Here is a 27,702-nt window from a genome sequence, read left to right as displayed (position 1 = left end):
CGGGGTTAAAATTTCAAAATTTTCTATTGGAAATTAAATATGGCGGCTTAAAGTTGATATAAATTTTTTCATCGATTATTGACTTTTTATAGTAGAAAACTTCGAAAAATTTTGTCCATGACTGTTGTAAACGATCGAAGTGACGGAGTTTGCCTCTTTAAAGTATAAGCTATGATTATTAATTGATTTTTTTAAGTAGTTTAAGTAGTTCAAGATGGTGGATGCAGTATGGCATCCAAATACATGGAAATCATATTTTATTGCGATATATGTGTGTGAATAGTTATTTCTCACATCTTCGAAGTCGCTGAGTACGAATCTTGCTTTAAGAAATCGCAAGGAACAGACACAAGCGCGCGCGTGACGAACCGCGAGGTCCTTATCTTTGCTGTAAAACACATACACACAAACGCACACGCGCGCGCGCGTGATGTGCACAATCCGACCGGTATCTTCCACATGGTGCGCATTGGATAACGCTAATGCCGGCGGTAAACGTCATTTAAAAAAAAATGTAAGGTTGACTTTGTAACTTGGTCAAAAGGGTGTAGAAAAATTATTGAAAAAACGTTTTAAGCAATTTCAACAATTTTAAGAATGATAAACACGTGGAATATAAATGTTTTATTTCATGAACGTTAGTGTTTATTACTGGGGAGTAATCGTACTATAAAACTTTGCTTTAGCAATGTGATTGAATTTTTCTTCACAACAGTACCTTGAACTAAATGGAAACCGTAAAATATGCAATTTTTTACTTAAACTTTGAACGCGATTTGTTATTAGAAAAAGTAAATCTGTGAAAAAATTGATAACTGCATTCAAAAGTGCAAACTTTCAGCTTTCCAACGCTTTTTTGCGGAGCGCTATACGTTGATATGTTCACGAATAACAAGCGATAAAAGTCAAAATGACCATTTTTTATTAAAATCTTAATAACTCGGTCAAAAAAAATTGTACAGCAATGAACAGCCACTCAAATTAAAGGGAAAAGTTTCCGCTCTAAAATGCAACTAACAAAAATACTCTACGATTTTTTTTAGGCAAAATGCAGCGCAGCAAATTTGCATAAAGAATTTTTATTTTCAAGGGTCAAGCTTTATCATTGTGCCACGTTGGTAAAGAAAAAGATAACTAAAATCGCCAAAAAGCATTTAAAAAAAGAAATTTTAAGCCTTAAAATGCTTTTCGGATTTCGTTTCTACGACGATTTTTTGCTGAGTTGCAGCAGTTTGAAAATAGCCTAAATTTTCGGTATACAAAAAGTGTTCCCTATTTTTTTTTGCGTAGTAATTAAAGATTTTTTTTTGCAATTTTATATACATCTTACTATTTTTGCTTGTTATAAAATGTTGTTATAACAAAGGTAAGAAAAAGAATAATATTAAATATATGTAATTCTTTAAATTTTAATGTATATCAGATGTATAATCAATAAATAATGTATAATAAAAAAGAAGACGTTTTTTTGAAAACCAGTAATGTTCATAAAATATTATAGTCTTAAATGAATTTAAAGACGCATATTCTTTTACAAAATATTAAATAAAGTTTAATAATTGGAAAAGAAAACATTTTTTGGTAAACCAGTGATGTTCAGGAAATATTATAGTCAAAAATAAATTTTACTTTTAAAAAAAGTTTATATAAAGTTCAATAATTAGAGTTGTATAATTAGAATAGTTAGATATTCAGTAGGAAGCAAAAAATATGATAAAAATATCAAACGTCAGTATAGTATAAAAAAAACTATAACTGCCCATTGTATCAGGCATTAATGGATTAATTATTTACAAACATAATTCCAAAACAAAGCTTCAGAAAAAGTTTAGCCATGGAAAATAATGAAGTGACGAAAAAATATAAATATTTACATTACAATATTTGCAGATTCTAAATTAAAACGGAAAACAAACTAGACCACCAATAATGTCAAACTTTAATCTTGGGAATGTGAAACACCAAATACGAAAAAATTAAGTGATGTACTAAATACATGAAAACATATTTGAAAATTCAAGATTTTTTAAATTTTTCTAAAATAAATTATTTTTGTAAAAAAAAATTTTTAATTATAAATCTTTTAATATTTTAAAGAAAGAACATAATACTTTTAATATTTAAAAATGTGACTTCATCACGGATGCCAGTTATAAATTAGAAATTCATATTATAAATTACTCGGAAGATGAGAACAAAGACATGGAAAAAAAGTGTAATAAAAGCAAAGTTATAGGTATAAAGGCATACGTATCAAATTAACACATTTAAAAGTATGTATAATGAAACTTAATGTAATTAAAAAAAGAAGTAACTCTTTAATTTATACGAAAAGGAGTGAAATCCCATCAAAAAACCTTAAAAAGGTAAAAAAGATACGCCAAGTACATAAACGCGTGCTTTCCAAAATAAATTTGAGATCAATACAGTTAGCCAAGTATATTAAAAAAAAGACTTAAAGAAATTTAATAAACATCTACACTGGCGCAAAGAAAAACAAAACAAAATTTTTGACCGATTTTTAGGCAATCTTCAAAGTGATGCAACTTTGTGAAAATTCATCCAAATTACATGTACTTTTCTTTAAATTAAAAAGCAAAGACTCTACTTTAAGAATCCTTACGCAAAAGTTTGATTTGTTAAGTGTGCGAACCTTTTGTATCGCATAAAAACCAAACATGTGTTTTTTAATTGAAAAAAGTAAAAGTTTGTTATCATTTTGCACAAGTTTCTCGTTAAAATCTTGCTAATATTAATTCAGATTTTTAAAATTCATTCTTTTCTAAGCAATTAAAAAAAAAACATGTTGATACGATGTTTTTTGTTAATTGCACACGAGTTTGAAATTTGCACTGCATTTTAGGGTATTTTAGCAAATAAATACGGTATTTTTTGAATATCATGAATTTTGAGTATCAATATAATATTGCACATTAAATTTAATTGGTGTTAAACTCAATCATACTGCTGTCATCAAAGTCCAATCGGATTATAGTGAAGTAAAATCATAGCGTTTTAACGAGCCGGGCACAGCAAGCTTTTGCTTCACTATAATTCCGTTGGTTGATTTTAATCATTTAATCATTTAATCATCAAGCCCGTTTAAGCAATTTTTAAATAAATGTTTTTTAAACTTCTTTAAGTCTTTTTTGAAATATACTTGGCTAACTGTATTGATTTCAAATTTATTTTGGAAAGCACGCGTTTATGTACTTGGCGTATCTTTTTTATCTTTTTAAGATTTTTTGATGAAATCTCAAATATTTTTTAAATATTTTATAATTATTGTGTGCTGTCTGGCAAAAAATTTGCATTAATTATTTAAAAAGTAATGCAACGTCTCTTCAAAATTATTATTATTCACAGACGTCTATTAGATGTTTATTAGACGTCGAGAAATGACTTGCAGCTTAAAATAATTTTTTATTAATAATTTATTGTTATTGTATAAAGACTGTTATTGTAAGGTTTTGAACGAACACAATAACACCAAATTACGTTACATCTAAATCAGATATTTCTAGACTTTTTTTTAGATGTAGATGGCTCCGACGTCTAATAGACGTTTATCCGATCTTTTATTTCTCCTTAGGTAGCGAGGATTCGAGTGGGGAAACAAGACGCAATTGCTAAGGGCCATATATAGAGGCGTCGGTTCTGGACACACATCAGTCATTTGGCAGATCTCATACAGCACAGATACAACGGCCCCAGCAGTTTTATTATTGCCGTTCGTAGATTTAAATTAATCGTCTTCACCTGAGAAAATACCGCCTGCCGAGAGGAGAGCCACAGGTATTCAAAGCCACTGTAAAGTGATTTCAGTTGAGTTCGCATCTCCTTTTGTATCGGACTTACAAGGAAACCTCGCGAATCTGAAATTTCTGATTTTAATGAAACTTGGCATAAATGTAGAGGGGGTAAATACATAAATCTTAAAAAAAAAAAAAAAATGTTGGGTGGTTTTAACCCTTTAAACCGTTTATAAATATCAACAAAAAATTTCTAATTTTATGTATTTACCCCCTCTACATTTATGCCAAGTGTCATTAAAATCAGAATTTTCGGATTCCCTTGTAAGATCCGATGCAGACAATTGCACTGCAAACCCAAGTGTGTAATTTTTACACACTTAAGTATGTAAACTCATGTAGTCACTTTTTACGCGTTTGTATATGTGTAATTTTTTTACACGGTTTATCTGTGTAAAATTATACAGATTTCTATGTAATTTTACACGCTTTAATGCGTATTTTTACACATTTATACATTAAATTATATATTTAAATGTTTATATAAAAAATTCCACTACGCTACGCTAAAATTTTTTGTGTGACCACTATATAAAAAAAAGATTCCCAATTTAATACAAACCACAGTTACACATCTAGCATTCCCGATCAAAAATTTTTCATGTAAAAATATATAAAAATCTATAAAATTATGTATCAAAAATGTCCATGCAAAATTTTATATTGTATATTTTTATATAATTTTACATAATTTTATATACTTTTATATAATTCTGATATAATTCTATAAATTTATACATACTTTTACATAAAACATTTTTTATTGAGAAAAAATTATTCATATGTAATTATATATAATTAAATATAATTATGTATAATTATATGTAATTATATATAATTGTAAATAAGCAATTTTTTCCCCGAGAAAAATTTTTTTATACAAGAGTATGTATAAATCTATAAAATTATATCAAAATTATATAAAATTACATAAAAATATGTAAAATTAAATAAAAATATACAATGTAAAATTTTGCATGGACATTTTTGATACATAATTCTACAGATTTTTACATACTTTTACATGAAAAATTTTTGATCGGGTTGCTTAATTTTTGCGATCAGAAAAACGGTCATCCATCCAATCGTAAACTATCGCCAACGTTGCTTGACTTCGAAGATCCTACGAGAACTGACCTTTTGTGATGATCTATAAACACTTGATGTTTATAGATACGTATTAATACATATGGATTAAATTTTGTATTTAATTATGAGATATTAATTTTTTGCCATAATCAAGTAAAAAAATGTTTTTATATATATTTTATTGTACTAAATTAGAAAGTTTATCCTGATTTTTTTGAAAAATAAATCTAGTTGAAATTATGCATAACAAATAGTAATTTTTAAAAAATGTTTTTACCACTAAATTTACACTTGACGTTTGCATTCGGTTTATAATGTCAAGCATGGTACCTTTTTCATAATTTTTTTTTCTTCGTGCACGGAGAAAATTTTATATAAAAAATTACTATGCTCGGCAGTATATAATGGACCATCAAAAAATTAGTTAAAAAATTTTTTCAATGTTTTTATGTTTAAGTATGTGTTTAAGTATATGTTTAAGTATGTTTATTAATATTGTTTATTAATCAGAAACATGTTGAATTTTATGAATAAAATATCTCTTTTCCAAATATAATAAACGCATATACATATATAATAATTTTACACATTTACACACTTATATTACACACTTGGTTTGGCTAGTTACACGTGAACTCATGTGTAACAAGATTTAAATGTGTAAAGTTATATTTTGCGTGTATTCCCATACAGCATAGAAACTTTCAGCAACGGTGCTGCAACGTTACAATATTACGAGTTGCAATGTAATATTGCAGAGATGCTTTAAAAACATGCAATATCAATATTACGCCGGAACATTCCAGTAATGTTGCAGAAATATTATAAAATTCCAAAAATATACATATTAAAAAATATGCATCAAGTGTTCCAATATACGTGCAAATTCGTGTAAGAAGACATTTGTGACATTTTTTAATAGTTTTGTGAAATTTACGTATTTGGATTTGTGTGCAATATTTATGCCAAGAATTATAATTTTTTTGAGATTTATAATAGAATAATAAATTAAACAATTTTTTAAATAAAAAATAAAATTATCATATATGATCATTTTATTCTTTTTCTTGAAAAATTGTTTAATTTACTATTTTATTATAAATCTCAAAAAGTGCAATTACTCGGCTATAAATAATAATGCTAAAAATTTCATATGTATTTATTAATATTATTGCTTTTGACAATAACTAAAATAATGCTACTTAATAAAAATAATGCTATTTAGATAATAGAATATTATGTAAGTTTTTATTCTTATATAAAATGTAATAATAATTTTCTAATTTTTTACTATGCTTCTAATATATTTTAGATTTTAATAGGTAAACTTTGAGAATGTATAAAAATATTTAAGAGAAATTTACAAAAATTCATTGCAATTGCGTAAATTCACAACTTTTTATCCGAATTTTGGATGGAAAAATTATAAAGTTACATAAATTGCAACAAATTTCTTTTTATCTCTCTTGCTTTATATATTCTCAAAGTTTATCTATTAAATTTAAAGCGTTATGTATATTTATAGCGTTATGCATATTTATAACGCGTTTTAATGCATCAAATACATTGCATCGTAACGTTGCAATAGTCTTACATTGTAATATTTCTCAGGGCGGACATTTCAGTGTTGCCGCAAGCTTGCAGTAACATTGCACACGGAAAAAAAAACTCGAATTGATATTTATATATTCAAATTAACGCGATCATTGTTTCATATATAAGCAATAATATATAATCTTCGAAGAATGATAGCATAATCTTAAATTTTAATTATACTATAGTTTTATTTTAAATATTATAATACTCATATAAAGAATACAATATACTTAGTTTGATTATAATAATATATTCTTTTGATTTTTTCATAAATTTTAAAGAAGATTTAAGTATTACTTGTATTTTTTCTATCCCAAGTATATGTTAAACTTTTTTTCAATAATATGAGTTTATTCATACGACAAACAGTTTAGATTACAATATATTATGTACAATATATTTTAATGTTGGTACAATAATTAATATTATACATTTTAGAATTGATTTCTCAAACAAATTTTCTATTTTTTATAGCAATACATATTTGTCTTCACACAAATGTGAGGTACTCTTGTTTTTACAATTTAGTATTGTTATATATTATATTAAATCTTATGTTATTTTATTAATAGTAATATCAAGAAATGTTATTCTTAAGTAAAAGTTTTTATATACTTATTATAAAATTATAATTACTTTAAAATAAAATTAAGTATTGTTTAATTAGAAAGGAATACGAATAATTTAAACATATTTATGAAAGTTTAAGTTATAATAATATTATATTTAAAATAATTTTACAGAACTATACATATAATATATATATACATACATACATACACATAAATATAATATTATAAACATACGATACGATTATACATGAATATACATAGATGATAATATTACAGACATAAACTTACATACGAGTGTACATAGATAATTTCAATTAAAATAAATAATTTTTAGTAAAAAAATATAAACTTTTATTCTTTGGTATACGTAAAAATTACAATCCTCAATTATGTATTATAATAAACAGAAAAAAACTAAACTCTGTAGAAAGGATTTGAAAACTTATTTATTTAACTAAAATAAATTTTGGGAGAAACATTTAACTAAGATAATTTTATATTTTTAATAAAAAATATTATTTTGCAATGTCATTAACATATTTTTCAACATCTAGTATATGAATTTGTAGTGGGAAATAAATTTCTATTTCAGACAAAGAAAAAAAGATGTGATTATTTGAGGCTTCAACAACATAGGCTTTATGGTGTGAACTGTATTCAGTAGTTTTTAATTCTTGACATAAAAAAATACATTCTGAATAATTTTTTGAATGATGAAAAATTTTCATAATTTAAAAAAATACAGGAACATTATCTGTAATGTCGAAAAATATTATATTACATTTATTGAATTTTATACCATTTTTTTTTAAACCAAGATATTTCGTAATAATTAGTTAAGTTACAAAGTAAATCAGGCATTAAACGTTTTGGACAAATATTTAATATTTTACCAATTTCTATTTTGTCTAATAATCCTACTTTTGACATACATCTGTATAGGAAATTTAATTGATTTTTCTTTGCTAACGTTAATGGTAAATTTTTTCTACTGCTCACGTTAGTTGCACTGTTCTTGAATTCTTTGTGTTTAGCTTCGAAACGGGATAAACATACAGGATAAATGTATAAGTGGTCCGATCTTTGATATTATATTTGGATAATGTAATAAAAAATGATGTTTAGGTTTAAGATGTGAAGTAAACAGAGTAAGATACATTTTATGGTGTTCAGATATTAAATATTTTAAATATTGTAACATACTACTTGATATTTGTGTTGAAGTAGCAATATCATTTATTTCCTTAAGAATCAAATAAAATTCCCAAATCTTATCATTTTTTGGAATTAAGTCACCAATAATTAAATTAAAATTTCTTACTAAACACAACATCTCTGGCGCCGAAAAAATAATACTACCATTTGCCAAATGTTCTTTAATTACTGAAGGCGGTTATTTTTTTCAAAATTATTGTAAGAAAAATATTTAATTCGAGAATTTAGTACCTCTAATGAAAAATATTTATTTTCATTCCACATACATTTATTTTTTATTCCAAATTTTTTATTTTGAGCATGTTTATCATAATCTGTTAATCGTCTGATAGATTCAGTTTTTAAACAAATTTGTTTTTTAATATCTTCTTTGTTTTCAATACAGAATCGGCAGCAATAATTTGCCGAAAAACTTTCGTGATATCCAAGAATGGAATGAATGCCTAAATTATCACCAACAATAAGCACTACTGCAAAAAATATATTTAACGTTATACCGTTTATTACAATAGATAATCCTTCAGTTTCCAAACTTTTTAGTTCTGTAAGTAAAATGTTAAAAATCGATGTATTTCCAAATTCTATACAATCTTGACTATGAAATAATGCAAGAAAAATATTTTGTATTTGATTGGCATATTTTAGAGGCAATGAAGCTATTGTGAAATATATTGCACATAATTTGTATATGCCTGCATGACTTCCAAGCGGATTGCACGTTTCAAAATCGTCATAATATAATATTAAAAGTACCACTATTTTATTAAAATATTTCTGTAGAATCTTTTTCCATAAGCTACCTTGAAGTATATTAGTCAAGGGATCACATGGTAAAATTTTATTCTGATATTGAATAATTTCATCAAATACGTTAGATGTTTCTAAAAAATTTCGTAAAGTTTTTCCCACAGAAACATAAATAGCTGTCCGACCTTTTAATATTAAAGAAACTTTATTGTTTTTTTCTACATTCGTCGGTATTGGTTCCGACAACATAAGTAACGGATTGAACGAAATTTTTATGATTTAAAAAACATTTAAATTGTTTATAGTCTGTTTCATATTTTTCGAAAGATGTTATTAACATTTGCATCATAGCTTTTATTTTAGACTTTATGTTTGTAGTAGATATATCTGTATATTTCATAGCATAATCAATACATTCTAATAAAATAGTAATAGAACCTGAGGATAAAAATTTTATGAAATTTTGTATCACTTCTTGAACTACGAGACGATTTAACATCATATTAGAATTAAGAGCACCAATAATCTCTAGAACAGATTTATCCGAAATATCAATAAATTCATCAAATTTAGACTATATGTCAAAAGGAGTGTCCTGCTGTTTGTCAAAAGTCGTTTTCTGCTGTATATCGAAAGTAGTTTTCCGCTGTATGTTAAAAGCAGTTTTTCCTGTACATTTTTTGTTTCATCATCAGTATTATCGTTAGAAGAATAAGTCGGAGTTATTAATTTTTCAATATTGTTTATTATGAACAAATTATCGAATTCTTCAGCATTTGTTGATTTTATTAAATCCTTACTTTTAATATGCTTTTTGTAGACAAATCTTCTGTGAAAAGATCTTTTACAATTTGTCATTAGGCACACATAATTATATTGTACATTATGAACATATTCTAAATAAAAAATAAATTTATCCAAAATAATAAATTTTTTCCCACAAAAATAACAGTTCATTTTTATTGTATTTAATTATATATAATTACCTTTCACAATTCTTTAATATGTCTTGTATATAAGGAATTGATTTATCAATTTGCGTCTGAATTTCATATACTGATCGTTGAATAAGCAAGTATAAATGTTTCGCTTGTACAGGTGTTCATTATTCTTTAAATGTTTCATTATTTTTTGGTCATTTTCCGCAGGGGGAATTATAGTTGTGTTTTTAATTCACGCGCCTGGGGCGCTTTTGGCTTTATCGACTCGCGATCTACGTGGTTCCCTGACGCTCTCGATAGGTGCGCCGGAAGCGGGACACGGGCGCCACGCAAAAGGAGGGAGCGTGAACTTTTGTCAGTCACGCCTCAGTCATGTCGGCGATAGTTCCTAGAATATTTTCATAAATAAAGATTTATCCATGAGTGATTCTAAACTACAATAAAAAAGTGTTTTATTAAGAACAAACCAGCCCTCTCATTGTTCACGTTACTGAACATGGTCCTTCGAGCCAGATCTTTTATCGGATAACGAGATTGGAAATACGCAACAGCGATCGGCACAGCGTGACAATATGGCCGCGCCATAACACATCGAGAATAATCATTTTGGGTGCATAATCAGCACAAGGAATACTTTCGTCGTGCGAAGGATCGCAGGATTGTCGTACGGAAATCAGCAAAATCGTATCTCTCGACAGCAGACAGAGAGAATTTGTTTGTTCTGCATCGCCAAGCGTCTGTAGTACACACACACGCAGCCGTGACACACGCACACACAGTGTCAGATAACACAACGACGGAATCGCGCCATTACGATTCCGGTGCAAGCACTCGCACCACACAGGTCAGTCTCCAATCACATTTTCATTTGCGTTGTTTTTTCGCTCTTAACTTTTGTTCCAGTACTGCCTCATTAAAATGACAGAATTAAGAAAACTTAAGTATTCGCGTGGAGCATTGAAAGCCACGTTAACGCTGGCGATTACATTCTTTGAGTCAGAAAATGCTCAGCATGCCTTTCTGTCACAACTGCGCAAACGCAAAAATAAAATCGTGCAAACATGGGATCAATTCAACGATATTCAAAGTTTAATCGAATTAATCGAAGAAGTTGACGACGCTGCAGTACGAATAGAATTTGAAGAATCATACTTTGGCATTATCTCAAGATTTGACCAATTAATAATCGATCATGAAGCCGCTGTTGCACAAGAGACAGGGGCGGCTCAACCACAAGTAGCAGATCAACGTGATCAAGAATATCATTGTCGTTTGCCAAAAATTAATCCTCCGAAATTTGCAGGTGGATATGACGAATGGTATCCGTTCCGTGACACGTTCTTGTTTATGGTACACAACGTCCGAGCTATCCCGGACATCCAGAAGTTTCTGTACTTACGAGGAGCGCTAGTAGGCAAAGCTGCGGAAATTATAGAGTCTCTCGAGGTATCTGCGGCCAATTATCATGAAGCCTGGCAAATGCTCACAGTGCGTTACGACAAGAAACGATTGATAATCCAAAAGCACATCCAAGCTATTTTCGGGTTACCTGTTCTTACAAGAGAAAATCACACAGCATTACGAGAGCTCTGCGATAGCATTTTGAAACACGTGCGGGCGTTAAAGACAATAGGACGTCCGACCGACCAATGGGGAGACCTTCTTATTCATTTGATCACGAGTAAATTGGACACGGTCACTAATAAGGCATGGGAAGACAGTCTCGTCGAAGTGGAGTCCGACTTTGCAAGCATTAATGGCATTTCTAGATCGACGTTGTAATACACTAGAAATCATTCAGAAGAAAGCTCAGCCAACTAGTGCTACTTCTAATACGGACAAACAACGACCTCCAAAGGTATCATCAAACGTAGCGACTCACAAGAGAGAGTGCCCTATTTGCCATGGTAAACATTTCACATTTGCGTGCGAATCTTTATCAAAGATGTCAATACCTGATCGCATTGTTGCAATAAAAGGCAGCAGATAATGCATAAATTGTTTAAGAGCGGGACATCGAGCCAAAGATTGTACTTCTGGAGGATGCAAGAAGTGCAGCAAGAAACACAACACATTATTACATATCGAAGCGTCAGTTAATTTACAAGAGACGTCGCAAGGGGATTCGAAATCGCCCACAACAACTACAGCAGACGACAAGAAATTAACTCTTACATCATCCCTTTCTTTGAGCAATTCTGATTGCAACGACTTCAAAAAACACGCCTGGCTATCCACAGCCATCATTAAGATATTGAATCGTGACAATAAGAAGGTGACATGTAGAGCCTTACTAGACGCCGGCTCTCAATCGAACTTCATAACGAAGTCCTTAACGCAACGATTAGGACTCAAGCTTCAAAACGTAAATGTTCCAGTCGTAGGTGTCAATCAAGTAACCAGTCATGTTCGAGACATGGCCAAGGTATCCATTTATTCGAGACTCTACGATTATTAAAGGAATCTTGATTGTCTGGTTTTGAGACAAATAACTGATCAGATTCCCTCATCTCAAGCTGAGGATTGCAACATTAACATTCCGGCAAATCTGCGCCTTGCCGATCCGAATTTCTACATCCCAGGAGAAATCGATTTACTTTTGGGAGCTGATGTTTTTTGGAACATTTTATGCGTCGGACAAATTAAAGCTACATCATTGCATCCTGTTTTACAAAAAACTTTATTCGGATGGATCCTAGGTGGAACAATTGCAACAAAGGCACATGCAAGTACCAACAGTGGCGGCGCAACAATGTGCAACTTGAATAAGAATCAGGAACTTGACCGAAGTCTTTCCAAATTCTGGGAAGGCGAACAATGCAGCGAGCGTCCTAATCTCACACATGAGGAGAAACTTTGTGAAGAACACTTTGCCAAAACGATTCGCCGGAGTAAGAATGGCCAATTCATCGTGCGACTGCCCTTCAGGGAGAACATGATCGAACAGCTTGGAAAATCTAAAGCAACAGCGCAAAAGCGATTTTACGCAGAACGAAGACTACAAAAGGACTCCAATTTGAAGATGAAATACACACAGTTTCTCAAGAAATACATAGAACTCGGGCACATGGAAAGGGTCGAAGATTCTATGGTAACAGAGCCCGGGTATTATCTGCCCCATCATCCTGTGCTTAAAGATGCGAGCCAGACTACAAAATGCAGAGTTGTCTTCGATGCTTCTTGTAAGACATCTACAGGTGTCTCTTTAAATGATGCACTTATGGTTGGTCCGGTGCTGCAACCGGAATTGTTGGACATCATATTAAGATTTCGCACTTGGCAATTCGTCGTGACCGCCGACGTGGAAAAAATGTACAGACAAGTACTGGTCGAAGAAGCACAAAGAAGCTACGCATTTTATGGAGAGAGGATCCCTTGGAAGATCTTGCCGTTTATCAACTAAACACTGTCACGTATGGAACAGCCTCAGCATCCTACTTGGCAACTCGGGCGTTGCAAGAAATTGCTTATATGAAACAAAAAGAATATCCAACAGGATCATCCACAATATTATCAGATTTTTACGTTGATGATCTCGTGACGGGCGCAGACTGTCTGGATCAATTATCTAATATTTGCAAGGAAGTAATATGTGTATTAGCACACGCGGGCTTCAATTTGAGGAAGTGGGCGTCAAACGCTCCGGCGTTACTAATGAAACTTCCGAAATCGTCATCAGATTCAATTGCAATTCTAAACAAGGATGACAGACTGTCAACTTTTGGACTACAATAGCATTCCAGCAATGACATGCTACATTACGAAGTAAAGCAACAATCCTAGAAGTCTATCACCAAGCGAACCATACTAGCAAACATAGCACGTTTATTTGATCCTCTGCGATTACTCGGCCCAGTTATCGTAACGGCAAAAATTTTGATACAACGCCTTTGGCAGCTTAAAATTGAATGGGACGAAACAGTACCCCTTGATATTCAAACGAAGTGGCGTTCTTACGAGGCTTAACTGCCTGCTTTAAATGGATTTAGCATTCCACGGAAAGTTGTTGGAAGCGCGCTACCGAGCTCAATAGAATTACATGGCTTTTGTGACGCCAGCACAGAAGCATATGGCGCCTGCGTTTACATTAAAACGAGTGCACTCGATCATCACGAAGTTTACTTGCTGTGTGCGAAATCACGGGTAGCACCGGCCAAAAGCACAACTTTGCCCAGGCTAGAATTGTGTGCAGCACATTTGCTGGCGCAACTAACGAAAAGAATAAGGGACATTATTCCCGTGAAGATTGATAAAACTTATTATTGGTCTGACTCTATGATCGCACTAGCATGGATTCGCTCTGACTCAAGACGATGGAGTGTCTTTGTATCAAATCGTGTGGGACAGATTCAAGAGTCAACCGATCCACATTCTTGGAATCATGTAAAAACTAAAGATAACCCAGCGGATGCTATTTCTAGAGGAGTTACGCCACTGTAGCTAATTCAGTCTCAGCTCTGGTGGAATGGGCCTGCATGGCTTACTGTCGACCGTAATCATTGGGAAGTTGAGTCTACAACATCATTATCAGTGAAGGATCTCCCTGAAATTCGCAAGACTGCCCTAATCACCACCAAGCCTTTGGAAGAATGGAGCATTTTTTACACGATCTCATCTTTGCAGCGCTTGCGTCGAGTCGCAGCTTATATACTACGATTCATCGATAATATGAGAACTTCTAAGGAAAACAGGAATGCCGGTTCCTTGACAGCTACTGAGCTGAACATTGCAATATTACGTCTTGCCAAAATAATTCAAGGATATTCTTTTTCAGCTGAGATCAAGGCTCTACAAAATCAAAAGGCAATACCTCACGACAGCAAGTTGCTTGGGCTTTCACCTTTCATGGACTCTAGCGGCATCATAAGGGTAGGAAGAAGACTATCGCATTCGTATTTTCCTTACCAAATAAAGCATCCCATCGTTTTGCCAACAAGGCATCCTTTCACTAAAATGCTCATTATTTACGAGCATCAAAGATTACTTCATGCACAGGCAACACTGGCTTCACTGCGACGGCGCTTCTGGCCAATCTCAGGCAGAAGCGCTGTCAGACATGTTACTCGTAGCTGTTTGAGATGTTTTCGCACTTCACCTAAAGCAAGCCCGTTAATCATGGCAAATCTTCCACCTTCGAGAGTCTCACTGTCTCGCCCATTTTTGCATTGTGGCATTGATTATGCCGGGCCGTTCATGATCAAAGGACGGGATTCATAGACCGATCTTAAGCTCAAGCATTGTTTTAAGTCTAGCTTCGAGCCGACTTGAGACTTACTTAACCAATGAAATAACAGCATTGACGTCTCAAGATCGTGCTTAAGCTGGAACTTGAATAAGATTCGACTATGAATTCCGGCCAGAGACTCAAAGAAGCGTAACTCCAAGAGTTCAAAGCCATACATAGCTGTATTTGTATGCATGGCTTGCAAAGCCATACACCTCGAGTTAGTGATGGACCTATTGGATCCTATTCGGATGGATCAACCGAAGCATTCCTGAACGCTTTCAGGAAATTCACATCTAGAAGAGGCAAACCAACGGATCTTTACACAGACAACGGAACCAACTTTGTTGGTGCATCCAGGGAATTGAAGGAATTGCGTCTTCAAGGAATTTCAGCAGAAGACAGTTCTGGATTTCTTAGCGCAAGAAGAAATAAGGTGGCATTTCAATCCCTCTTTGGCGCCTCACTTTGGAGGCATCTGGGAGGCTGCTGTTAAGGCCATGAAAACTCACCTAAAAAGAATCGCTGGAAACGCATTGCTAAACTATGACGAGATGGAAACGTTAGTTACACAGATAGAGGCAGTGCTCAACTCCCGTCCTATTGTTCCTTTATCAGCTGATTCTAACGACAACGCATCTCTCACTCCCGCACATTTTCTTATTGGAGACAGCCTTACTGCTCCAGTAGAGCCTACTTTATTGCTTACTCAGATGCGGCAACATTTTTGGAAGAGGTGGTCAAATGACTATCTTAACGAACTTCAGCAGCGTACGAAGTGGAAAACTGGAGGTTCCTCTTTGAAGCCAGGTCAATTGGTAATCGTACGAGAAGACGCCACCCCTCCACTGTGTTGGCCATTAGCACGTGTTAAGGAAACACACCCAAGTTCTGACGGCGTCGTGCGTTCTGCTACGATCCAAACCAGCAAGGGCCTTTGCAAAAGGCCAGCGACACGTTTATGCCCTCTACCCTTCGATAATGAGAATTTGGGCAACTGATAATCCATTCGGATTTGTATTTACTTTATTGTTCCAATTAATTATAGCGTTCCATATTTTTATTTCATTTTTTTGTATTGAAAATTACTATTTCCAAGGCGGCCGGTCTGTTCATTATTCTTTAAATGTTTCATTATTTTTTGGTCATTTTCCGCAGGGGGAATTATAGTTGTGTTTTTAATTCACACGCCTGGAGCGCTTTTGGCTTTATCGACTCGCGATCTACGTGGTTCCCTGACGCTCTCGATAGGTGCGCCGGAAGCGGGACACGGGCGCCACGCGAAAGGAGGGAGCGTGAACTTTTGTCAGTCACGCCTCAGTCATGTCGGCGATAGTTCCTAGAATATTTTCATAAATAAAGATTTATCCATGAGTGATTCCAAACTACAATAAAAAAGTGTTTTATTAAGAACGAACCAGCCCTCTCATTGTTCACGTTACTGAACAACAGGGTAACATTTATGAGAAGTGTGGAACAATTTAAATAGAGTGTCAAATGCTTTCATAACACTTTGAAATTGATACTTTACAGTTGAATTTATAATAATATAAATTGTTCTTATTTCTTCCACAAATGGTACTTCGACAAGTATATAAAGTTGAATTGTGTGTAATTGCTTTCTATTAAGTAATTTTTCTCTCTGCTGTTTAATTATGCGTTCCACATCACCTGGTAACTAAAAAATTAATTTAATAAATTAATAAATACAATATACTAAAATATAATTTAGATAAATTAAATTGCTTATTGAAAAAATTGAATGCTGATTTTATTAATTTAATTTTGGATGGCATCATCAAGTCAGGTTTGGTCAAGGTTACTTGAATATTTTAAATAAAACCTTATTTTTTATAACATTTTCGTAATTGATATTAAAATGTTTTTAAACGTTTTTAAAATTATAACGGCTACTTTTTATTTAAAAAAATTTTAAATAAAATTTTCTGAATTTTTCAAAGCTATTATGACATAAATTTAAATAGCTAAAAAGTTCTTAATTTTATTACGAAAGAAACTTTATTAGTGTTTTGGAAAATCAGTTTAAAAAACAAGTCATTCTATTTAAAAATTTCAAAAATTTTTTCCAATTTTTTCTGATCTTTCTGTGACATCACCCAATGTCAAACACATAAAATGAATAAATTAATTCTTTTAAACTTTAAACCATATAACTTATCTGAAATATTCTTTCATATTAATTTTGGATATGTAAGAATAAAGTTTTGTAAGAAATCAAGATAAATGAATAATCCTGTAGATATTTAATACAAACATTTAGCTACGAAAAAAGTATTTTACCTTGCAATGTACAATAATTGCTTCAATACTCTCTATTGTAGAAAATTTCCAATGTTTGCGATCAGAGTCAGTTTGAATAAAAACTCTTCCCTTCGGTGGAATTAGATTAGCCAACAAATGAATATCATTAATAAAATGACTATCTAAAAATTAAAAAAATTGGTAAATGTTTGTTAATGTATGTACTTCAACAAATAGAGCTAAAATAATAAAATAGTAATACCAGATTAGAGCATTAAAATTATTTAATAAAGATACAATTAATCTTTAGAAGGTCGGGATGGCTTTATAAGCCAGCAAATAACTCGAAAATATACAAATTTATATAAATTTAACATAAAAAATTTTAAATTTTTATGGAAAATTTCCGGTCCTAAAAAAGTTACGTTCTTTTTTTATTACTTATAAAAAGCTTACCTTCAAAAATAGATGTATTGTCTCTTTTATTTATTAAATCTTGACTAATCTATTCGATTTTTTCAGTTTTTTCGGTTTTTGCTACATGCACAATTTTTTCTATAAACCATTTTCAATTATTATATAACTTTAAATTTCTATTAGGAAATAGTAAATTAAAGTCAATATTAATCTGAAAAAAGTAACATTATTTATGCATTAATAAATTATGCGTAAAGTAATATTATAATTTAAAAAGGATAAAAATATCTTTAATTGTAATTATATAAATTAATTATAAGTGTTTATATAAATATTATATGTATATTATAATTTTGTATATATAAATTGTAAAACACTCTATGACTGAAAATTCTTTACCAAGCATTCTGCTCTATTAATATAATTTAAAGGCGCCCACTTTTTAAGAAACTCATGAAAATTAATAACATTAGATTTTTGTCTCGCTTCAAAAGTTATGGACCATTTTTCAAGAACTTCAGTCCAAGGTTCGACATTCTGTTTTAGCCATAACATGTAGCTTGATGAATATCTAAACATATTCATTATTTTATTCTTGTATAGTGAATTATTATACATTTAATATTAATATACTAATAATTTAACACAATTGTTACAAAATTTACTTGTTAGATGTTTAAATAAAATACCTTTGGCAAATATTTTTTCTTTTGGTTCATTTGAGTTAACGCATTCTATTTTTCTCTTTTTTACATAATACTTATCACTACTTTTATATAACATATTTCTACATTTATCTACTAATTTTCCTCTAGCCATTATCGGTTTTCCCGTGGGCGATTCATGTTTAGATATCCATGAGATGTGATAAGTAGAACTGCTCTCATTAGGAAAAATGGTTAAAATTTTCGAAATGTACAATTATAATTTGCATGAGTCAAACGGCTAAAAAATATAAAATATTCATAAAAATTTAAATAAATTTTTTTTATGAAGACATTATTTTAATGTATGCTTACTGTTTCCAAATGTAATTGTAGAGGTGTCTTGCAAAAATATCAACTAGTTTTGTTCTTAATGAAGGATTTAAAGTTTTGTTTCCATTGTAATATTTTAAAATGCTGTTTCCATGTGGTGACGTAGTCAGAAGAATTTGTAAATTGAAATCGAGAAAAGACTAATTGTGAGTAAATTCACTACTGCTATTTTGTTTACTTTCTGGTACAAGTATAAACTTCATAAGATTCATTGTCAGTACTAGGCTCAGTATTAGGCTCAGTACTAAGCTCAGTACCAGTCTCTATAATAGTATTAGTTTCTGAAGTTTCAATTTCATTGACATTTGATTGTTCGAATATCTAAAAAGCATACAGAAAATATTTTTTAATAAAAATTTCTTAAATATTCAGTTGTTACTAAATAAACATGGTAAACATTTTTTTCAGAATTTCTATGCAAATCGGAAACTTTACAAAAATACTGAATAAAACAAAAAAATTTTTTACGTATGTATTTCTTTTTTATATGTGTAAATTCTTAAATATTTTAAGATTTCTAAAATATCTTATTCTGGAGATTTGTAAAAAATATTTAAAGCTTTTTCAGATTTTATATAATATTTAACTAAAAGAAATGTTATAATATTTCAGAATTTACAAATAAAAAATTCCAGAAATAATGTAGAATTCTCAATATTTTTAAATAATTCTTTAATTTGTATAAAAAAAACTGAGAAATTTTGTAAAAAGTTACAAAATTATATAGATTCTAAATTAAAATTCTTAAAAATTATATTAAAAATTTAGAAAAACATTTTCATCAGAATATTATATTTGAAAGTTAATAAGAACAATATCTGTAAATACAGTTAATAAAAATTTTCATATTTGCATATATGCATATCATATATGTGTGTATGCATTTATTCTGCAACAATGATCTATCAAAAATTATAATATTCTTAAAAAGTATCGAAGTACATGCGGAAACGGCTTTGTATGAAACCAATAATATGAAAATCATAAAATTTTGAGATATTATGTTGTAGCAAATGCATATTATAATAGATAAAATTTATTAGTATACCAATTCCATATCCAGTAAATTCTGTGTGTTTATATTTTCTTTTTCTTCCATAAATCTTTTTATTTTATTTTTTAAAATTATTCGATGACCCATAGATATCTTTAATTCTTTTAAGTGGTCTTCCGTAAGATCTTTCATATTATCGATTGTTCTGTCATTTTCTGAAACAAAATACAAAATGCAAAATTGCAAAAAAGTTACTAATTAAAAATATACTTAAAAAAAATTAGTCAAATGACACTTGATTTTTTGTTTAATATATATCCAATTAACTTTAACATAATCATTTTTTGTAAATTATTACATGATTAATTTTTGTTCACGATTGAAAGTAAATATCTTTTTTAACTGAAAAAATTTTTCAAAAATTGCAATAATTTACCTAAATGCACATTATTTAGGTTTATTACCTAACATTATTACCTAACATACCCATTCATTTTATTTGGAAAAAAAAACAACTCTTTATCTATATCTATTATGTACATATAATATCAAAAAATAAAAAGCAAAAACAGAAGATATTATTCACAAAAGATATTATTATTCACTTTTAACCATAATAAATAACTAATAAAATTAACTCACATACGAAAAAGAATCAAGTGACATTTCTTGAGATTTTTGAATTTTTGTTGTAAAATACAGCTCAATTTTTTAAAACACTTTTGTATTGATTTTATAATTATAATTCAGAAATATTATTTTTAATATCTTGCTCAAATATTTTTCTTAATAACGTTGTATACAAAAGTTAAAAATATTAACTATATATGAAAACATGTGTTATAAAATATTATAATGTTTGTTTTAATGTACAATAAATATAAATTTTAAAACAATATTATTTTATAAATAGAGTGCAAATAAGAGTAGTCTTCTTTAAAAAATTTGATAATCTTGCACTAAAACATAATTTCTTTACGTAAGCAAGTTATTATCCGTTTAAGATTATCAAATTTTTTAAAGAAGATTTTATATTCTTATATATTAGATATATGAGAATAATATTGTTGAATTAACACTAACGTTTTCTTCTGTGTAATATCTTTCTTATTAGGTTATTAGAATATTATATAGTATTTTATACTTTTGCAAAGGATTACAATATAATGATGCACTTTACATTCTTAATTGTATCTCATTACTCATTACTATTTAACTCAAAATTCATATTAAAATAAGTTATGTCCTTTACAGAAAGCAAATATAATACGAGTGCACATTATACATTTTTCTAAATAAATTATTTTCAATCTTAGAATGCTACAATTACGTCATGCCTTTTACAATGTTTACATATGTAGCGAAGCCGGTTATCATGCACGAGACACTATCGTGTCTCGTGCCAAGTATACGTACAATGTATTTTTACGCAAAAGAATTATAGCTTTACACGACCGATGAGTGCAGCTGACAATAAAATTTTATCAGATACATACCTTTAAAAACAGGAATTAAGTTTCCTAATCCCCATTCTTCTAATAAATTTTCCATCTAGCACACAATGAGGCACAAATAATCACCAAAAAATGTACTAACAAGGGAACCTTGCAAACTCAAAAATTCAGATTTTAATGAAACTTGACATAAATGTAGAGGGAGTGAATACATGAATTTAGAAATTTTTAGTTGGTGCCCAAAAACGGTTTGAAGGGGTGAAATTACCCTTCAAAGTTAAGACGATTTTTGCGGTTTTTCGATATATCTCGTAAATTAAACAAAATATAAAAAAATGTTTTATACAAAAGTTTTACAGTATAAATACCTTTATTTAATTATGCTATTTATTTAATAATTTTTTTTTCAAAAAATGAATAGCGTAGTTAAATTATGCGGTAAAACTTTTGTATGAAACATTTTTAATATTTTGTTTAGTTTACAAGATATATCAAAAAACCGCAAAAATGTCTCAACTTTGAAGAGTGGTTTTATCCCTTTAAATTGTTTTTGGGAACCAACTAAAAATTTCTAAATTCATTTATTTACCCCCTCTACATTTATGCCAAGTTTCATTAAAATCAAAATTTACGGATTCGCGAGGTTCCCTTGTAAGTAGAAGCCAGTAGAAGCACACGCGAGCGTATGACGTAATATGACCGGCTCACAGGCTCTGGGACGAGGGAATGATCCCAGCAAACACAAAGTTACATGTAACGTCCCACACAGCACACTTTATCCTGAGGATATTCCTAGGTTATCGAGATATCCAATTGGACATATTGCAATCCCATGGATGTCTTACGGTTATTGCGATATCCCTCGGATATCTGGTGGATATTGCGATATCCTGTGCTGTGTGGGGTGCTTGTTAGTTGTAATTTTCCACTCAATAATATAAATGCAATATAACACGTGTTATATTACAATTACATTGTTGAGTGGGAAATTGCAACTAACAGGTACGTTACATGTAACTTGGTGTTTGCTGGGATGAAACAAGCGCGAACGTGTTTCGCGCGAGAATTAAAAAATTCTTATTTCAACAATATAATCAGTTTAGTAAAACATTATTAATCTTAAATTTATTAATCGATTAATATTTTAACTTTTAAAACAAGAAGAAGATATTGTTGAAAATAAATACTCTTAATAATTTAATTTAATTATATAAACAATTTTTAAAAATAACATATTATCAAATAAAAATAAACTAACCTTATTTCAAAAAAGAAAATTCTTGCTTCGAAAATACTATTATTTTTTATTCAATATTTTTTTCAATTTATTTAAGAAAATTATTCTTCAATAATAACAATATATTTTTATTGGTGGAACGATATAAAATTTCTTCATGCAAGTAAATATTAACCGTTTGGCTGTCTAAAATCTCATTTCAATAATTATGTGTCGAGAATAGATATACGAGAATAGATATCAAAAGAAGAATATTCTTTTCTTCCGTGCAGAAACATTTTGCAACGTCCATGCAATATTACAATATTTCAATGTAAGGTCCCAGCAAACACAAAGTTACATGTAACGTGCTTGTTAGTTGTAATTTCCCACTCAACAATGTAATTGTAATATAACACCTGTGTTATATTACAATTAAATTGTTGAGTGGGAAATTACAACTAACAGGAACGTTACATGTAACTTTGTGTTTGCTGGGGTTTCTGCAATGTTTTTGTAATTTTTCGGTGCTGTATGCGTTTTTACACATTTGAATTATTTGGAGGTACACCCCATACAGCACAGAAGCTTTCAGCAACATTGCTGCAACGTTACAATATTACGAGTCGCAATGTAATATTCTAGAGACATTTCAAAAACATGCAATATCAATATTACACCAAAATGTTCCAGTAATGTTGCAAAATTATTATAAAATTACAAAAATATACATATTAAAATATATGCATCAAGTGTTCTAATATACGTGCAACTTCGTGTAAGAAAACATTTGTGACATTTTTAAATAGTTTTGTGAGATTTAAATAATTGGATTTGTGTACAATATTTATACCAAAAATTATAATCTTTTTGAGACTTATAATAGAACAGTAAACTGGACAATTATCATATATAATTTTACTTTTTTAATTGAAAAATTGTTCAATTTACTGTTCTATTATAAATCTCAAAAAATGCAATTAATCGACTATAAATATTAGTGCTAAGAAATTTATATATATATATGTATTTATTAATATTATTGCTTTTGACAATAATTAAAATAATGTTACTTAATAAAAATAATACTACTTAGATAATAGAATATTGTGTAAGTTTTTATTCCTATATAAAATGTAATAATAATTTTCTAATTTTCTACTATGCTTCTAATATATTTTGGATTTTAATAGGTAAACTTTAAGGATATATATATATATATATATATATGTTCAAGAGAAATAAGAAAAAACTTTATTGCAATTGCGTAAATTCACAGTTTTTTTATCCGAATTTTGGATGCAAAGAGATTATAAAGTTACACAAATTGCAACAAATTAATTTTGATCTCTCTTGTCTTTATATATTCACAAAGTTTATCTATTAAGTGTACAACTTTGCTTCCGCCATTTTTTATCTGAATTTTGGATGCAAAGAGATTATAAAGTTACACAAATTGCAACGAATTAATTTTTATCTCTCTTGTTTTTATATATTCACAAAGTTTATTTATTAAGTGTACAACTTTGCTTCCGCCGTTTTTTTTTTTTTTTTGAAATTAGAGACTTTGTTGTAAAAAACTGGTTATACATTTACGATTCAAATTATTTTAAGACAATCCACGAATTTTTGATCCAATTTTTCACTTCTTCATAAAAATGGAAGTGCTGGTCAGCCAGGCCGTGTGCGGCACGTTCTTTCACTAATAGCGGCCTCACCATACGTATATTTGAGCATTCGATGAGCCTCAGCCGCAGATTTATTCATATTGAAGCAAAAAATTAAAGCCTTCCGCAAATGACAAGAATTTGGCTCGTAAGATGACATTTTCAATCAAGAATAATTTTATGATGCTGACACAAATCGACTAATATTTTGATGGCGTTATGTTTACAAATGCCTAAGCTTATTGTATGATGTCTACGATCTATTTATTTTTTGTATTACTGATAAAAGAAAAAAAAGCTTTTGAGAGCAAGCCCATTAGGCTGGTTAACTTAAATACATGAATGTCTATCTATCTCGCAGATATATTTATTTACACGGTCAAATGTGTAAATTCATTATCTTTACGCAGCATAGTGTGTTATTGTTACACAGAAAACTGAATTACACACATAAATGTGTAATTTTACACATATAAATGTGTAATTTTACACACTTACACACTTATATTACACACTTCCCACTAAACATGAAACATACATGAAATATTTCAAATTGTCTCAAACAGGTATCAAAAGATACATTCTACTTGTATGTTTATGAGATAATTCATTAACATTTTTATAGAAAAACATTTTATAATTGCTTATATCGTAAACGTTTCAAAAGTAATGTTACAATTTTAGTACATATTTTAAACGTTTTACAGTTGCGATATACAATATGTTAATTTTGATACGTTTATTTTACTTTTATTTTGTAGATATTACTGAAACATAATTTCGAAATATTTAAAATACGTGCCACTTGCGCATATGCATCCCAGGTAGCACATGTTTATTTTATAAACGTTTTCTAAACGTATCCAATGTTTTTTAACCATCAAGCACCAATAAGAAACGTCTCAACGGAAACGTTTTTAAAACCATAGTTTAAGAAATGTATTTTTCACATTTTTATAAATAGAATAAAAATTAATTTTTTAATTAAAAATTATATATATATATATATATATACAGGGTGTAATGTAATCAGAAGCCATCCCGTAATGGAAAGATAGACGGGATCGAGATGAACATAAAAGTCCAATATTGTCTTGGGTTAGGTCTATCAATAATCGAGATATAAATTTTTCAAATTGTACGAATGAGAGCGCGCCGTGTGAAGAGCCGAGACGCTCGAGCTGTAGCGCGGCTCACTGTGTCGAGCATTGGCTGCCGGCGGCGGGGGGAAGAAGGAGAAGCGGTGCCGCTGCCTGTGCTTCGCCGCCCTCGCGTCTCACCGCACCGCGCCAACACTCGTCGCGATGGCAGCTATGCACATTCGCGATTACTTGACAAATTAAGAGTTAGCAAAGATATGACAAATTAAAACCGTAATAAACTGCTGTGATTAAGAAAGTCGAAAAAGCGAAAGCGATAGATACTTATGGAATCTACAAATAATTTAATTTCTATCGTAATTGTGAATAAATAATAAATAATAAATAATAAATAATAAATAATAAATAATAAATCATACATAATTTTACTATAAAATTTTCTCCGTGTAGATTTACAAATATATGAATTTATTAAATGTTTGAAAACTTATAAACAATATTTATTTAATTCAAGAAAATTTTAGTATGTAATGTGTGTGTATTTGGTGTGTGTGTGTGTGTGTGTGTGTGTGTGTGTGTGTGTGTGTGTGTGTGTGTGTGTGATACATACACGAAAATGTTAAACATTATTTGTTTTGTGTAAAGTGAGGTGTTTATTATCAATAGAATATTCTTTTCAACCATTAAAAATAAAATAATTATTAAAAAAGAATAAAATTAAAAATGAATAATTGATTTTCTTAAAACTAGAATCATATTTTTCTACGTGTGCGTGTATTGTATAGTAATCAGCATGAATAATAATAGTGATATAAAATCGCGAACTAAGGAATGATTATTCATTTTCCTGTCACAAAGTGATTATTCTTTTCTCGCGTATGTACGTACATACACCATACACACACACACACACACACACACACACACACACACACACCAAATACACACACATTACATACTAAATTTTCTTGAATTAAATAAATATTGTTTATAAGTTTTCAAACATTTAATAAATTCATATATTCGTAAATCTACACGGAGAAAATTTTATAGTAAAATTATGTATGATTTATTATTTATGATAGTAACCACGAACTGTAAAAAGAAATTTCAGAGAATTATATCATATAAGTAATGTAAATATTATCGTAATTTGATGAAAAACGTAATAAAAATTTTCATAATTTCTCCTTGTCACGCGTTTATTACTTACCAGAGTAATTTTTACCATAAAGCTTTTTCCGTGTATTATAAGTCTATCACAAGGATTTATTTTATTAAAAATATAAATATCGTCGTTATTTAATTTTTAATTAAGAATATAAAGTTGAAACAAACATTTTATTTGGTTGTTATTTCCATTTTAATCGATAAAATTTTCTAATGTTGTTTAAAAAAGGATAAATTTGTTTTTGAGCACATGATAATAGCTTCTTTTAAAATTTATGACAGTTTACGACATTTAAGACTATCACAAAAAAATTTTTTATTAAAAATAATCATTATTTATTAAAAAAAAATAAATTTAGTAATTGCTTCTTTAAGCATTAAAACTGATATTTTTTTGTACACATGTATGTACACGTATACATTGTGTGTAGCCATTGCCGCTTGTTGTAACAACTCCCCCCGCACGCCTAGCAATCTCAAGGTTCAAGCGCTAGCGAGGGGCGGCCGCCGCGGTCGAGCGCTCGGCAAGCTTGCATTTGCCGGTAGGCCGGGCTAATAGAGAAAATTTTACAAGTCTATATAACTCGTTAACTATTGTAAAAATGGAAAAACGATGAGGATTTTATGTTCAGCTTAATGCGCTCTACCTGCTTATAAAAATTGCATAAATCTTTACCAAACACCCTGTATATACAAGGTGTCCCAACGCATGTGGACCACCACTCGTAAAAAGGTAGAAGGGATCGAGATGAACATACAGGTCCAATATTTTCTTGGGTTAGGTCTACAAATAATCGAGATATCAATTTTTTTAATTGTGCGAATAAGAGCGCGCCGCGGCGCGCCGTAGGAAGACCCGAGCCGCTCGAGCCGTAGCGCGGCCCACCGTGTGAAGCATTGGCTGCCGGCAGCGGGGAGAAGGAGGAGAAGCGGCGCCGCTGCCTGTGCTTCGCCTCCCACCGCACCGCGCCTAGACTCGCGTCGTTACGCACATTCGCAATTACTTGACAAAATTATTTAGCAAAGATAGGGACAAATTAAAACCGTAATAAACTTCTGTGATTGAGAAAGTCGAAAGAGAGAAAGCGATGGAAACTTATGGAATCTTCAAATAATCTAATTTCTATCGTAATTGTGAATATAGTAAATTAATGATAGTTTTCGGTACATTGACGATATATTCTTTCTT

The 27,702-nt window shown here is 30.2% G+C and overlaps 4 protein-coding genes across 5 annotated transcripts in view; all 4 read left to right on the top strand.

The window, feature by feature from the left end:
• Window positions 1-27,702, top strand: part of LOC118647636 (alpha-methylacyl-CoA racemase-like) — a 69,674-nt gene that overhangs the window by 4,092 nt on the left and 37,880 nt on the right. For both annotated transcript variants that reach the window (XM_036292896.1, XM_036292897.1), the window contains exon 2: window positions 3,593-3,795. The gene's annotated coding sequence lies outside the window, so the exon portion shown is untranslated. The remainder of the gene's footprint in view (window positions 1-3,592; window positions 3,796-27,702) is intronic.
• LOC118647531 lies at window positions 10,891-13,375 on the top strand. The gene is made up of 3 exons (XM_036292583.1): window positions 10,891-11,750; window positions 11,980-12,397; window positions 12,473-13,375. The coding sequence occupies exons 1-3, from the start codon at window positions 10,891-10,893 to the stop codon at window positions 13,373-13,375; spliced, it is 2,181 nt and encodes a 726-aa protein (XP_036148476.1).
• On the top strand, window positions 13,676-15,189 carry LOC118647530. The gene is made up of 3 exons (XM_036292582.1): window positions 13,676-13,737; window positions 13,962-14,355; window positions 14,413-15,189. The coding sequence occupies exons 1-3, from the start codon at window positions 13,676-13,678 to the stop codon at window positions 15,187-15,189; spliced, it is 1,233 nt and encodes a 410-aa protein (XP_036148475.1).
• Window positions 15,697-16,197, top strand: LOC118647529. The gene has a single exon (XM_036292581.1). The coding sequence runs from the start codon at window positions 15,697-15,699 to the stop codon at window positions 16,195-16,197; it is 501 nt and encodes a 166-aa protein (XP_036148474.1).

This window comes from Monomorium pharaonis, chromosome 10 (assembly GCF_013373865.1).
Source record: "Monomorium pharaonis isolate MP-MQ-018 chromosome 10, ASM1337386v2, whole genome shotgun sequence".
NCBI classification, from domain to species: Eukaryota; Metazoa; Arthropoda; class Insecta; order Hymenoptera; family Formicidae; genus Monomorium; species Monomorium pharaonis.
This window is presented reverse-complemented; position numbering and strand designations above follow the sequence as displayed.